A 16,317-nucleotide genomic window follows, 5' to 3' on the forward strand; every position below is an offset into this window, starting at 1 on the left:
TTGTAAGAGGGCAATTTACTTTCGTTCACTCGCGTACTTGTGTGTGTGTGTGTGTTTGTGTGAGTGCCTCAGTTAACTGTCTTTTTTTATGGTTATTAAGTAACTTCTTTCTTACAGATAAACAGATGGCAACACAGGGTAAACCGATTAGCTCTGAAGCGTGCTCGAATGTTGAAAGAGACCTTCGCTGATGAAATGCCCATATATGTATGTTTCTCCATTAATTTGATTTTCTTTCTAAAGCTTTTTAATTTGCATCGGTAACTGTTTCAGTTAGTGGTTCGTAAATTTAATTTCATGATTATATCGGTTAGGTCAGCTTGGTCATTCGTTTAATGGGGCTTACAAATTCGGTAATCGATGGGTCGTTACTGATAATTTTGGAGTGTATTTTTCTTAAGCAATTTAAAGGTTTACCAATATTTTGCAGGGCCTGTGCAATTTTATAAGGCAAAGGTAGCAAAATGACTTTGGAATTGAACTGGTCATAATACAAAAGACTTAGGCAACAAACTTCCTTAAATACAAAAGACTTAGGCAACAAACTTCCTTAAATACAAAAGACTTAGGCAACAAACTTCCTTAAGTACAAAAGACTTAGGCAACAAACTTCCTTAAATACCAAAGACTTAGGCAACCAACTTCCTTAAATACAATAGACTTGCATGCCAAAAACAAAAGACTTAAGCAACGAACTTGCAACCATACAGGAGCAGCCCGCAGTTTTTCGCAACTTAAGACCGCGCAGGCGATAAGAAGAGCCCCACAGCCCGGACATTATGTAAAATGGAGCAAACAATTAATTTTCTATGCTCCACTTCGGCGACAAGGCGACAATTAAGCAATGAGATAAGGCAAAGGCGCCCGCAGACTTTGCCTCAGGTGTTGTCTGAGTGGCAAATGAAAGTAAATTGTGGCAGCCGCAACTTCGACGGCATTCCATTCACTTGGTCGCTGCTGTTGGGAAATTGCCGCGCCGCGCATGTGCGTACAAAAATGATAACGCAATTTATCGCAAAATAGGGAAAGTGAATTTTAGAAATGGGCCTCGCGAGCAATTTGCATACTAATCTGACACACTGCGGGTTGAAGGCCAGGGAAAATATATGCGGGTATGCGATATAAGGGGTGTGAAATATGCTAATTGATAGGAAATTGCAATCATGCCAAAGGAAGCAAAGAAAAATACCAATGTAAACGGCATTTTTCGCAAGCAGTGACTATTTTTCAGATAAACGGCACAGGAGCTTAAAGTACTATTTAATTTATTTGTATAACTATTGTAAGACTTGAAAGTCTTGCTGTTACCAAAACACTTTTAAAATTGCTCAACTTCGTGATGATATGCAATTAATTATTTTTTTGTATAATTTCCCCCACTTTGCAGTGAACCATAACTTTTCCCAAAAAAGAAAAAAGTCCGAAAAAGTTACGAATTCCCGTTACCGGCTAACTGTTTCCGTTAACTGCCCAAAAGTTGTGGCAAGTAACCCCTCGCTGATCATTAGTGGAATGCCGTTAGCCAGGATCAGAGATGCAGATGCAGATAAAAGGAAACAAGACAATTAACATAATTCACAAAACCCCATATTCTCCTGCCCATTTCGGGTTCCTTTTGTTGCTCTTGCCATTTTTACTTTCCATTTCTTTTAACGGTAAACGCGAAATCCGCTAAAAACGACTCCAATTGCAAAAGGGGGGGAATCGGATCGCAATCGGATGCCATTGAATGGGCAGAACCGGTTGCCGCTATTGCCATTGCCGGCCCAACGAAAGTAAAAACTCAAGGGCTTGCACTTTCTGCCCAAGTTGTCCGGTCCAGTTCAGCGCCGATCGGTGAAAGAACGATGGAGTTGAAAGAAGACGGCGGGTGAAAGAAAGCAATAAAAAAGCGACAAGGTGATCAGCGGAGAAAGGGGGTGAGCTGCAGGCATATCCTCCAGTTGCCACTTGCAACGCATCGTTAGCCGAAGCCAACTTGAAACCGAAGTTGCAGTGCCACTGAGCGTTTCGTGCACTTTCAAAAACAGCAAGTGTAATGTCATGTAAGGTTTTTACTAATTTAAAAGTGAAAGAAAATGTTCTCTCGAAAAAATATATAAAAATTCTAATTTGAACAGTTTTGAGAATTTGTACTGACATACATATATTAGGTTGCCTTAAGATAACATCATAGTTTTTTGCTCCGTGCAGAAACAGATCCAATGAAGTTGGCGAAGCCCAAGCCGGTTGCATTTTGCTCTGAAATAATTAGTGACCCAATTTCGGGCTGCGGCGGCTGTCGCCACGGAGCGGCCTGTTCCGCTTGCCTGCCCGCCGCACCACTGAGCCACCACCACCACCACCACCACCACCGCACCACTTGCAACTTGCAGATCGCAGTGGTGCAAGCAAATTGCTCGACTCTGTGGCTCCGCTTGCTGGTATAGTGGTGTGGTGGTGTGGTGTTGGCGTACTCGTACTTTGTGGCATGCATGCAAAGAAAGTGGTTTTCATTTCTTTTCAGCGCACCGCTCTGCCCCACATGCAGTTGGTGTATACCATACCATACTATACGTTACTTGAGATGTTTCGTTTAAGCTGCTCGATTTTTGGAGTGACTCTCGTTGAGTTAATGCGCAGCTCAATCAGAAGAGAAAAAAAATTAGAGGAAAACGAAATACGAATGGATCTATGGGCGGGCATTGATTTGACTGATTTTCCATGATTTCCATGATAATTTCAAATCAACTTTGATTGCGTCTAATGAAGAGCTTTGGGTGCAACTTGAAATGGGCAGTGACGTGCACCGGATGGTGCCAAATGAGATTTTGTGGTCAACAAGCCGAAAAACGCTGTGTTGGCTGCCGCGATTTAGGGGGTTAACAGAGTTAACCAAGTGAAAAGGAAAGAAACCCAAAGAAATGGAAGTGAATTGAATTATTTCTTGAGAATAACATATGCAATGAGATATGAGAAATTCATTTGGCGGTACACATTAAAAGTGGATTGAAAGTCAAGTGAAGGCTTTAATAAAGAAATAGTAATTCTTGTGAATAATGTTAATATTTTGGAAGTACTTATAAAGTTTCTTTAAAAATATTTTGATTAAACTTGAATATCTCTTGCCTTTAAAATCTTTAATTGTAACTTTTATTTTTACCACTACCGTTACATTTTTCTCTCGAATTCTATTTCATTCTTTTCTCTTGGCAGTTAATGAAAATCGCGTTTTCACAACTCCTGGAGCTGCCAATGAAAGTTCGGTCGCTTTTCTATTTTCTTTCTAGCCCGTTGTTGTTTGACATTTTCACGCTGCCATGAAAAACTGCGTGAAAATTGCACAAGGCGGCGAGACAATTGCCGTTAATTTGAAATTGTCGCCAAGTCCCAGAGCCAGTTACCGTGGTCTTCAGAGCCCGTGGTTTTCAGAGATTCCACTGGAGATGGTGGATGGTGGAGATGGAAGTCGCCGCAGTCGAGAGCGAGAAACCAGTAATTATTGCAGCAAGTGGTGCAGCTTCTTTCACTATGAGAATGTCTGCGTCTGCGGCGTCTGTCTGTGTGGAATCAATTAAAAGTATTGCCAGGCGCTATGTTTGGGCAGCATTGACAGGCAGTGGCCCACACGGCGTATGAGCAATGCAACCCAGTTGGCCAAGAGCGCGCGTGCTAAGAGATCCCAAGATGCTTTGGCTCAGATACTTTGTTACATAGATACAGATACAGAAAGTATATCTGCTGGTTACCATCGTGGTGTTTTTTTGTTCAAGATAGAGCGTAGCCAGCGAAATTGTTTTCATGTGCGGCGGCCCAAAGTGGAGCAGTTTTTGAACAAAGCAATTCGCAATATTAATCAACACAGAAGCTGCGATACATGTGTGTATGGAAAACTCAGCGACTGCAACTGCAACTGCAGCAGAAGCAGAAGCAGAAGAAGAAGCCACAACTGCGAATGAGAAGCGGCACAAGATAATTTCAGACTTTCATTCGCGCGAAACGCGATGAAATTTCACCAGCAGAAAAATCAGCAACATGAGACACACAGAACGAGTGCCGGCTACTGCACCACCGAACCACTCGAATCTCGTTTCAAGTGGGTGATTGGGTAGTGGGTGGTGGGTGGCTGGATAGCTGGATGGCTTCTTTCTCTGGCCAATTGAAAGCTATGGGTATGCAAATCCAAATTAAGCTTAATGAGCCAAGGGTTCCACATCAGTTTTAACCGCTTCACGCCTCAGCAGCTCACCAACTATTGTTAATAATAGTTATATTTCCGCATAATGCACGTCGACGAAAGTGGCTGTGTGTTTTTGGCTTTCTTCTGCACTCATTTGCTTTTTTCAACGAAAATAACAAACATTTACTGGTATTCTCTCTTTCGGCAAAGTGATTGCAACGCTTTTGTAAGCAAATGGAACTGTGGGTTGAGTGTTTGAAGGCTTCTTCACAAGTTATGTGAATGGGGCAGATGCTTATATGGCCGGCAGACAGACTATAGACAGTTAGGTGGCCCACTGCTAAGGCTGTTCATTAATTTTGTTTGAGGTGTGAAAAACGGCTTCTTTGTAACAATAGCGCTTTTAACGACTTTAGAGCAAGCGTTTAATTATTAATAATTAATTATTACACGGAAAGTGGAAAAAAAACAATTCATTTTACAAATAAATTATAAATATATTAAGGTGTATATTAAAAATTTTCAGCAAGTTCGTTGCCTGAGTCTTTTGTTTTAAGTGATAGTATGTTTTAAAAAATCTTTTTTTGTGATACATTTCCTTGCTACTTAACATCACAATGCACATTATTTATGACACCAAAAACCCAATTAGTAATTTGTTAAGCTTTTCTTTTAATACAACTATCCTGTGACACTCGAATCCGTTCATTGATCCCTAAACTGGGTTAACACATTTGGCCACCCAGTTATTTTTCAATTTCGTCACACTTTCTTACCTTTAGTCAGTTTAAATCCTTTGCATTGGGTTCGGTTAATCCCTTTCAGATGGAGTCAATGGCACAGCGGCGGATCACGATTGCTTTTTAGTGTTGGGTGTTCCACTGGAATCGAGGATTCGGTTGTGTTCGTTGCACAAACTGAAACAAGAGCAAGACTCGAGTTGCTCACTTGATTTTGTAGCTTGTTTGTATATTCGAAATTTCCAAAATATATTCCAATCGTTATAGATTTTCGATTCCGAGCACTGCGATCACGGAACGAAGGGACGCGCAGCGGACGCGAAGTTGGCTAACAGGACGCGACTGGTGAGACAACTCGTCGCTCACAAAGTTGAAATGAAAATGCGGCCCGGCCATATCGCTAACCAAGATTTTATATCGCGTGAAAGTTTTGACCCCTTTACCATTGGAGCTGTCGCTCCGCTCGAGCGCCCGATGCCTTGAAAAAGCGGCAAAGAGAGCTCACGAAGATTGGAAGATTCGCTCTTTTGCTCGGCAGCGCCTCGCCGAATGCAAAATATGCCGTTTTCGGGTATTCCAAAAACAAGTTTTCGGCCAACTTTTCATTTCAGGCCGCTTTCTGCTGCCGCTGCTGGCCACCTTTTTCTCTTTCTCTTGCGGTTTTCAAGTAAGTGATATATATAAAAACCAATCTTTTTGTTTTTTTTTTCTGCCCACCGTCTGTGTGGTGTCAAGGTAACTGGTGACGTAGATCGGCGGTGGTGGCCTGCCGGATACCGAGCGAACTACCTCAACGATTGCCTAATTTCGATTGTTATTCGAAAAGGGTTCGCGTCCGGCTGTGAGTCAGCTAACGGCTTTTTTGGCCACGCTTGTTATTCTGGCCAATGCATTGGAAAATTAAATTATGATCGCCAGCCGCTTATGCAATCCCTAATGACATAATGCACACACTTAACGGGCCACGATGTGTGTACGAAATGTGTGGTGTTGATTTTCATTTTATTGACCTTTGTGTGTGCGTAGCGTAAATAAATTTTATTCGATTATAAAGGCAACTTTTGTCTCTCAGAAGCGTAAAGAAAATATTTCGATTTTAATTGAGTCATTTACAGTTTCAAGTTCGTTGCCTAAGTCTTTTGTTCCTAGCGTAGATATATTTAAAGTAAATCAACTAACAATGTGTTGATTGTGCATCTTGAGGCATTGTTTATGCATATTAATACAGACTGCTGCTGTAGGAATAACTCGAGAAAGTTTCCTATTGTTATTATGAATAGCTTGAAGAATTTGTAGGGATTTAATTAAATGTATGAATGTAGAATGTAATATATTTTAATAAAATTCCTTTATCGAAAAAAATAGTAGGTCAAATTGGGATATAACAATCTCTTATTTATTACCAAACCATAATTGTTTAAAGGCCGTAATAATTTTTTAAATGGAACTTAATCATTTTTCCTAACTTCTTTCGAAACTTAATTTAACAAATTAAGACGCGTGCCAGGAAAATGTCCCAATTTTGTGTTGTTTAAGCTTGTTTCCACCAAACTTCATTTAATGATTTCAGCCCAATTTTCAAAGGCCTTTGGGGCTAGTAATTCCATCTGCCCATTGCACAACCCAAGCAAATAAAGAAAAGCAAACAACTTTGTGCCCATTTGCTAGCAACAATTTGATCAATTTGCCAAAGTGCCAAACGCCAAAGTAAATTTGTCGTCCTCCACTCTCGATTTTGCACAAAAGAGATGGGCTTTTTGGACCACTCCACCACCAATTTCCGATGATGAAATGGCATAAAAATGCCAATTCAAAGCGGGCAAGTGAAACGAGCGGGCACAAGCCAAAAAAAGTGATTAAGTAGAAATGCCCAAATCCAAGAGAGATACAACATGATTGGCCGCCAATTGGCCAAAGCCGATCCCAAAAGCTAAGAAAGTAATCGCCGTACGCTATGAACTTTCATTTAAATATATATATCCACAGGTACGCACCATGGCTGCCCAAGCGATGACATCGAAAGAAATCGAAAGTTCCGCCTTTTGCCTTTTGCCTTCGGGTTTCGATTTCATTTGAATCTCGATCTCGGCCAGGGCACGGCAACGCCCCGGATTTGGATTTCCACGCCCGGAGTGAATCACTGGCAGCTCCATGACGTAGATCCTCTGGGCTGGTAACATTATCGCCCGCAGTTACGCTTCCAAATCGGAATTGGGTCAGGGACGTGTCTGGCATGCTAATTGCACCGCGATCCGTCTCGGCTGACGCACTCGTACGTGGGCAGGCCCTCATCCAGTGGCTTCTTTTGCGCTTACGTTCGTTTCTAGAAAATTGAGCAACTTCTGGGCCCCCATTTTGGGGCTCAGTTCAGGCCGCGAGAAGTTGGGGAAGGCAATGGTTTTCGGCTGGAGAACGCGGTCGTGACGCAATCTTTCTGGAGAAAGTGGCCTCACTTTGAAGTGAAGTGGGCCAGGAGAAGTGGAAGATATTTCATAATAAAATTAAATCAGAGTTTGCATTTATGGATGTAGACTGGGATATTTTTTACTATTCAGTTATTTGTAAGCTTAATTTGAATATTTATTGAAATAAAATCATACAAATTGAGCTATTTTTTTTTTTGGAATAACCTCTTAAACAATATTGTCTAATGAGGCCTGAGTTATTTTCCGAAACTTAAGTGTAAAAAAAACCCATGCTAAAACGTTTAACCACCAATCTAAAAATATCTTTTCAAGCTTACCAGCTGTCGAACCTTTCCTCTGTTATCCATTTCACCTCCCAAAGTAACAAAAGTCCCAAAATAATACCGGCTTCATTCAGTTAATTTCGTTTCATTTTGGTGAAGATAAAAACCAGTTGCTACCACAGATTTGCACAACTTTGCTTTTCTTTCGTGTTGTTGGAGCCGCTAAGTCAGTGCAGTTATAACGGTGCACAATCTGGGCGCTTATTGTTTATAAACAAATTATTGTGGACCATGGCCCGACCCCAACAATCATGTCAATCATTATGCAAGTCGCACTCCAGCCGGAGCTGCAACCCCGGGCCCGGTCATCGAGCTCGAGCTCAATGGAATCGCCACGCTTTTTACTTTCCATTTCTTTTGTCAGTCGCTGGGCTGCAGTTTACTGCCCGTTTTTTCCACTGTTTTTCACTGTTCACTCCGCCGCTGGCGGCTTTTCCGTTGGACTGTCGCCAGCCCTAAATCACATTTATAAAGACAATGAACCTGGGTCTCAGATGGCAACTTGCTGAAGGGCAGCCTACAGGTGTACATCGGTTGAAAGGTGTGAGAGAGGTCGTATTATTTGCTATCATTAATCATTTTGAGCAGAACTTTTGAAAAAGTCTTAAAGTGGTATGGTATACTACCCATTCGATTCTTTCAGTGTGCGCAAAACATGTCAATTGATTTTGAGTTTGGTTTCGGTCCACGCTCGATGGCAGCTGCGCCCTTTTTGGCCATTTCTTTGACTTGGGCTGCATAAATGGCGCTTAATTATTATTTTATGCATATGACTTGGGCCGGGATGGGGTCGGCTGGAAGTCGGTTGGAGTCGAGTCGAGCATGGACGGAGCCTGAGTCATGCGCCATGTATCACTTTCACTCGCAAAAAAATAAAAAAACAAAAAAGCGCACACAACTAAGGAAAAAATGGCATAGCAAAACGGCAAGAAATCTCAATCGGGCAGCGAAAAGCCAGACGCAGACAGCCAAAGGCGTGTCTGGGTCCCAGGAACAGCCAAAACCAAAAGATATACATATACGCAAACATGTGGCGTTACAAACATTACAAGCCGATCAGACCCGATCAGATTTTGTATGCGATCCTCCGTGGACGATTTGCTTTTAATTGCGAAAGACAGAGTGGCTGCATAAGCCGCATAAACTCAACTTTAAACTGCAGGGTCTTAAGTCCGCGCCATTGCATAAGCCACTTAGTCTTGCCAAAAAGAAAAGATCGCCTTAAAAATATAGTTTTCTAAAGAAATGGGCTATACATACAATGGCTGTTTGTTTGTTTGCTTTGATCGAAATCCCATTTTGAATTCCGAGAGATTGCGAGGCGAAGATAAATATTGATTGTAGACAGTTGGAAATTATGTGTATCTTTCGATTAGACTCTGCATTTAGCACACACTCGAGTGTTTTCACTTTCATCTCATGGGCCCAGTTGTGATTTTTCAGTTTTCGGTGGTATTTGTGAACTGTGCGTATGCAAATTAGGTAGCGACAACAAGGCGCAGAAATACCGTAAATGGCCAAAAGCAAAATCTCTGCTACAGATATGAAAAAAAGATGCCTGAAAGATACACACAGTTAACTGTTTTTACTTTTTTTTTCAGTTTTTGCTAAATGAAAGAGAAATTGTGTGCGACGGTACCAAGATTTGTTTTTTTTATGTATATAGTATGCTAATTGGTGCGCTAGCTGAAGCTCAAAGTTATAAATGCCCAGTTCATAAGTCGTAAGCAAGAGCATTATGATTTAATCGCGCTGCTGGAAAGGGGCAAAAATTACTTAAGGTTTTTGTGGCTATAAAGCCACTTAAAGGTGAAATACAAGTGCATCGAATTTTAAGAGCTTGTCATTTCATTGATGAAATGGAAAGAACATATTTTTAAGAAACTATAAAATAAGAACTTATATAAATATAATATTTTAATATTACAAAGATTTTCTTTAAATATAAACAGATTCCTCAAACTTATCCAAATCATTTTTCTGTTAAATATGATATCGATATGTTTAATATTATATTTTCTAAGTGAATATGGGAATTAGAGAGGAATCTTTTCCAAAAGAGTATCTGAATATTTATTAAGCCATGCTAATTTAACGACTGATTAAGCCCATGCTGCGATTCCATATGCGAATATATTATATATTTGGCATAGCGGAAAGCACAAGATTCGTGAAATATGGCTGCTTTCTTTCGATGTTTCTAAGGTTGGGTAACACATATGGCTTTGTTGTGTGGGATTTTTAAACGTTGCGCAATTCGGCAAGGTGAAACATTTGTCTCCCTTAAAAATCAAAGGCATTTATAAAATGCATTAATCATTTGTATGTTTCGACCGAGTGTGATCTCAGAATACACACATTAAGTGAAAAGTCGGAGGAATTTAACACCTATTAAAACGGTTTGGTTTCGCTTTTCGGGGCCTTTTGCTTTCATTGGAAGCCAAGTTGATTGAATATTGGGCTCTAAACCGAGGTTAATGGATGCGGTTTGGATGCGTTTTTCAGCATTATTAATTGCATTTTAATGCTATTTATATCGGAGCAAGTCGCCTAATGATATAAGGCAACTCTCGTCGTCTTAGGGTTACTTAATGACCCGCGGTCGAAAGATCTTTTCAGCTTTTTGCCTTTTCAGCGACGAAACTGTGAAAGAGAAATGCCCCAGAGCCAGAAAGAGATGCGGAGAAAGCATCGCAGCAAGTAGCAACATCGACATCGTACCAAAATCAAACCAACTGCAACAATTCGCCAACATACTCGTACAAGAGCAGCAACAACCACAGGAACAGGTGAACTTGCTCGCTTACCCACCTGGATTTCTTCCATTTGTCTGCTTTTTTTTCTGAGAGCATGCAAATCCGCTGGGTGATTACTTTCGATTGCTGTACTGCTGAAAGGTTGCAGCCTGCTGATTAAGTTGCTGTCCGAGATTTGTTCACGCCGCTTGATTTGACTCTGAATAATCATGTACATTTTATAGGTTTCAGCTCGTCGAGAAATTAAGTTTATTTACAGCTAGTAAAAAGTTTGAACTGTCTAAAAAGGTGAATTAAATAGGGCCATTAACTTTGAGTATATATAAAAAGGAAGTGTTTAAATTTTAAATGGATAATTAACTTATTTTCTCCAAGTCTTTAATACAAAATATAATTTGATATGTTTCATGGAACTTTAAATTTATTTAAATATTTATGTAATATTAAAAAAAAATCATTTCAATATCATGTAACAAAATAAAAATATATGAAACATGGCTTTGTTGGATTTTCTAAACATTTAATTTATAATATTGAATTAAACTATTTTTTGAATATTTCTACAAGTAACGGTCTTTATATACATTCATTTGACACATTTTTTTTACATAATTTTACACAAGTGTTGTCGAAACTCTTTACTTAGTGCACTTTACAGCACTGCCAGCATCAGCTGATGGATCCCGCACTTTCAACACTCTTTGCGCCAAAAATCGAACTGCGTGCAATTGTGTGCGTGTTCAACACCGAATGTTTTTGGTTTCTTATTATTATTAACAAAAAACAAGTGACCCAGAAATATGAGCGAAACGCTTGCAGAAACTGCAGCTGCAGCGGAAAATGATGAGCAGGCCGACGACTCGATGGAAAAGCTGGAGTTCGACGAGGAAGACGAGCAGATGGTCTCCGGCGAAGATTTATTGGGTGGCAAGAGTTTGATGATGTCGGATGACAGCGACAACGAGGATGGAGACCAGGAGCAGCAACGAAAGATCTCACCCAAGGCCAGGCGCCAAAGGATGATGGACAGTGATGAGGAGGAAGGTGCAATGGTGCAGGGAAATGATTCCCCAAAGGAAGAAGTGGACGAGGAGATGGTTACTAGGCCGAAAAAGAAGGTACCCGCCATCACGGATTCGGATAATGATGAAGAGCAGCCGGCGGATAACCAGGAGGAGAAGGAGGAGGAGAAGCCACCCGTTAAGAAAGGCAGGAAGAAAAGATCCCAGGTGGATGACGACCAGGAGGAGCAGGAGAAACCTGTGACAGCAAATAAGACAAAGAAGGCGGGAAGGAATAAGAAGCAGACCCAATCAGAAAAGGTGGATAACTCTTCCAAGGAGGATAAACCAAGAAGAGTCGTAAAAAATAAGAAACAATTGGCTAAAGAGGATAAATCCCTGGAAGACGAAGAGGTTGAAGCTGAGAAACCTGCTAGAAAACAACAGTCTAAAAAGTTAACCAAGAAACAGAAGCAACAAGAGGATGACAAGGAGGACAATGGCACTGAACAGGATAATGTGAATTCTGCCTCAAAAACAAAGGCAAAAAAGACCGGCAAAACCAAAAAGGATTCCAAAATAGAAAAAGAGGAGGATTCGCAAATGGACGTGGATGAAGACTCCAAAACCGATCAAAAAGAAGATCAGAAGCCTCAAAAGCAGAAGGCAAAGAAATCAGCCAAGAAAAATAATAAAAAGTTGGCCAGTGAGAAGGAATCGGAGGAGGTCACAGATCAGAAAGACCTGGAGCAAAAGAAGCCACTCAAGAAAAACAAGAAAAATAACTTGGATAATAATGACAATAAGGAGGACAAGGAGCAAATAGTTGAGCCAAAAAAAATGGCCAAGAAAAGCAAACAGAAAATACTGAGCGATGACGAGGTACAGGAGAATAAAGATGAAGCTGGGGAAGATCAGGATCTCAAACAAAAGGACTCTGAAAAAGAGGCAGAAATAGGTAGCGATAAGGAAGACCAGGATAAGCAGGAACCACCCAAGAAGTCGAAGAAAAAGAAGCAACGAATGGACAGTGATAGCGAAGATGAAATCCCGAAAGCACAAAGCGAGGAAGAAACCAGTTCACCCAAAAACAAGCTGAAGGGCTTGGTGGACTCCGAATCTGAGCCAGAAGAAGCTGCTGCAGCAGTGAGTCCCATCAAGAACAAACTCAATGGACTGGTGGACTCGGAATCGGAACCAGAGCTAGAAAATCCATATGAATTTGCAGATGAACAGGAAGCGCCCACAGGAAGCAACGACTCCAAGGGGAAGCCCAAGAAGCCCAAAGTTGTTCGCGTGAGTTTTTAAATATTTAAGATTCAAGATCAATAGTTAAATACGTACTTCGTATAATTAGGAATCAGCTAAGAAAGCGCTGGAGGGGATGCAGGCCATCCAAAGTGAACAGCAGCGTTTGCACCGCGAGGCGCACATCAATGTGCCCTATCATCAGCCGAAGCCCAGAACACTGAAGGAGTTTCTTAGCCGACGAACCATCAACGCTCCTCTGGCCACGGCTCTGGCTGGAGGAAGTCCCATGCCCAGCAGGCAGCCAAGGAAGTCGGTGGGACTGCGGATGACTAGGGAGGAATTGGAGGCTTATGCGTAAGCTACACATGGCTTTATTGTACAATACATCGATTTTATCTACTTTATTTTTTTTAGAAAACTTATGGAGGATCGCGCCAAAGAAGCTACCGAGTTCTTCAAGTCTGAATCGGAGCCAGATGAGGAGGATGATTCGGAGAACGAAAAGCCTATGGAGTTAAACGACAATCCAGGTGTTTTGGATGAGGTGCTGGATAATCCCAAAACTCCAGAGCAGCCAAAGAAAGACACAGAGGACGTGACAAGCCAAGCAGCTATAGGGGAATTTGTTTTGATTGAAGCCCTACCAGATGATCCCGTCGAGAAAGAAGCAATGGTGACAGATTCTATTACCGAAGATGAACCCATTGCATCCACCTCTTCTGATGGTGCATTGAAATTCACTGATTTTGAAGTTCAGCAAGAGATTAATGCGAAATCTCCGAGCAAAGTCTGTCTGATTACAGAAGTGGTGGAACTGCCCAAGCTGGACTTGAGCACCATCAACATAACACCGCCCTCTAGGCCAGCCACTCCTAAGATCAGCGAGGCTATTCGCCGGCTGAAGATTGAGAAGAGCTCTGATGAGAGCCCTTCGCTGAAAGGCGATCCCAACATGGTTATCGATCTGGAAACTGGTGATATGTTCGCCAAAAAACCAACAGGTGTTGATGATCTGCTCAATCGTCTGATGAAAACGCGGGAAGCTAAGAAGCACAAGACCACAGAGACTGTTAAGTATGTTAGCTACTTTACCATCTTATTTAGCCCGTTAACTTTGGTACTTGTTTTTAGCATCCTAACCACGGAACATGGCAAGCTGGAGATGTCCAAGGTGAGCATTCACCTGCACGAAGAGGAAATCGCAAAAGAACCAAAGCCAGGAGCGGGTTACATCAAAATGCAGGAGCATCTCAAAACCCTGATCACCAGGAAACGCATGGAGGACCTGCGCAAGAAGCAGGCTGAGGAAAAGGAGAAACTGGCAGAAGATGAGGAGGAAGGCATGGATGTGGATGAGGAGTACGAACCGGAAGATAAACCTGCTTATGCAGAAGTAACTATAAATGAAGATGAGGAAATCATAGATAAAGGGGATAGCACTGCTAAGGACGACGACGATGCTGAAGAAAACAAAAACGATGCAGACGAAGACCCCGAAGCCGATCCAGTTGAAGATCTAGAGGATGAGGAAAATGACAGTGAAAGTGAACAGGAATGTGAACCGGAGCCAGAGCCAGAAACGCAAACCAGAAAGAAGAACCGCATCATTAAAGCCTTCGAGGACGACAACTCCGATGATGATGATCTCGATCTGCTGCAAACTCCGAAGCCCAGCAATGTTACTCCCATTACAGCGACTCAGTTGCAATTATCCGCCCACAAGCTTTTCGATGCGGAGACCCGACGCACGGCCAGCGACGAGGAGAACGAACTTCTTGATCTGTGTTCTGGCCAGTTTCCGCAAACCCAGATGCTTTCCTCCGCCGCTCCTTCAGTCGATGCAGCTGTGATTAGTCAGATTCCCATGACACAGTTTGGCGGCAGCAGCCAGGCCGCAGATGAACTGGAGGGTCTGTGTTCTGGTACCTTTGCCACCCAGTTGCCATCGCAAGCACCCACTCAACCGCCGGAGCAGCAGGAAGAATCCCGAGAATCGGCAGCCGTGACCAACAGAATAGTATCCAGCGACGAGGAAGTCCAGGCGGATGCCTTGGAAGTGTATAAGCCAAGAAACAAGAAATTCACCAAGAAAATGCCAAAGAAAAAGGCCAAGTTGGGCTTCTCGGATGATGAAGATAGCGATGGTGAAGCTGAGGAATTCGAGGAGGAAAGCGACGGAGAGCCAGTGGAGGAAATTCCGGAAACCTTTGTGGACTACGATTCCGAGGAAAATGAAATTGTTGTTGAGATGACCAAGAAGGATCGTAAAATGCGAGCCGCCAACTTTGTGGACAAAGAAGCTGAGCTCTCCGAATCCGAATGGGGATCTGCCGACGAGGACGAGAAGAACATGGATCAATACGACATTGAGTTGGGCGACGAGGATCAGTTCGATCGTGATAAGCTGCGGCACGAGCTAGGCCAGATACATGCGTAAGTATAAACAAAAAAATCCACTTTAAGTTATTTAAACATATAACTTTTTTGATAGACGTAAAATGATGGATCAGGATATCCGTGAAGTGCGCAAGATCAAGGAAATGCTCTTCGAAGAGGAAGAGGAGGGAGCGAATCGTCAGCGCCAATTCCGTTGGAAGAACGTGGAGGCCGGTTTCACTTTAGAGGATAATCGACCCGACAATGGTGATGGAAACGAGGGCAGTGGCGATGAGGAAAACGAGCATCTGTGGCGAAAAATCCGCTATGAACGCGAGCAGCTTCTCTTAGAGAAAGGTCTAAAACCGGTGCGAAAATTCAATTACTTTCCTTGTGTTCTTCTCTTAAACTTCTCCATCTTTCAGGAGGTAGCCTCACCGCTCTCCACGTCCGTGATAAACACCAGTAACACTGGTAATTCCATTCGCCGGCTGAACATTATTTCCTCTAAGAAGACAACTGTGGAGGTGAAGAAGAGTTCTCCGTTCCTGATCTCAAAAACAATAGCTGGCAAACAGCTGAAGAGCGCAGCTCGCGGCTCTTTTCTAGTTCGGGACCAGCAGACGCTCACCAAACTGGCAGGACTCACAAAAGGATCCTCCGGCGATGTGGACGCAGTGGAGGGCACTATGTCTGTGAAGTCAGCGAAGGCCAAGAACTTTGTGTTCGCCACGCTAACGGAGGAGGAACATGAGGTAATATGATATGATATATCTTTAAATTGTATTTACTTCTAAACCAAATGAGTTAAATTTCAGAATCGAAAGAGAAAAGCAGCAGACTTACTGAACAGCAGCACTGAAACGGGCGTTAACTTCATGAAGAAACCAAGAATGGAGCCGCGAAGAGACAAGTGCCTAATAGATCAGCTCCTTTGATCGTTTCCTTCTTTTAAGCTGAGACGCACCTTAAATGTACATTTCAAAAGTTAGATTTAAGATAGGTAATAGGAGTGAATAAAAATAAATTTAATTTACATATATTTCTTTAGATTAGAGCATTATAAGCGATTGGTACTGTTCGATTGCAGGAATATGTCACAGAATTTCTGTCCGATTGGTATGTAGCAAGATAATGCTAATAAATTCTATAAGCTTCAGTAAAATCAGTTAATTTTAATCAAAATTTAAGTTTTAGTAGCGTAACGGTCTATTTCGTATAACATATGTATATATTTTAGTATATTTCTCCAGCTAGATGGTATATTTGGCGCCTTCGAACACTG

At 42.0% G+C, this 16,317-nt stretch overlaps 1 protein-coding gene across 1 annotated transcript; it reads left to right on the forward strand.

Annotated features, from left to right (window-relative positions):
* Positions 1 to 11,117: 11,117 nt before the first annotated feature.
* Positions 11,118 to 16,068, forward strand: LOC120448996 (claspin). Its single transcript, XM_039631264.2, has 7 exons — positions 11,118 to 12,701; positions 12,763 to 13,010; positions 13,071 to 13,730; positions 13,788 to 15,089; positions 15,148 to 15,400; positions 15,458 to 15,787; positions 15,851 to 16,068. Exons 1-7 carry the CDS (start codon positions 11,205 to 11,207, stop codon positions 15,968 to 15,970), a joined length of 4,410 nt encoding a protein of 1,469 aa, XP_039487198.1. The 5' UTR covers positions 11,118 to 11,204; the 3' UTR covers positions 15,971 to 16,068.
* Positions 16,069 to 16,317: the final 249 nt, after the last annotated feature.

The sequence above is a fragment of the Drosophila santomea genome, chromosome 3L (genome assembly GCF_016746245.2).
Source record: "Drosophila santomea strain STO CAGO 1482 chromosome 3L, Prin_Dsan_1.1, whole genome shotgun sequence".
Classification (NCBI taxonomy): Eukaryota; Metazoa; Arthropoda; class Insecta; order Diptera; family Drosophilidae; genus Drosophila; species Drosophila santomea.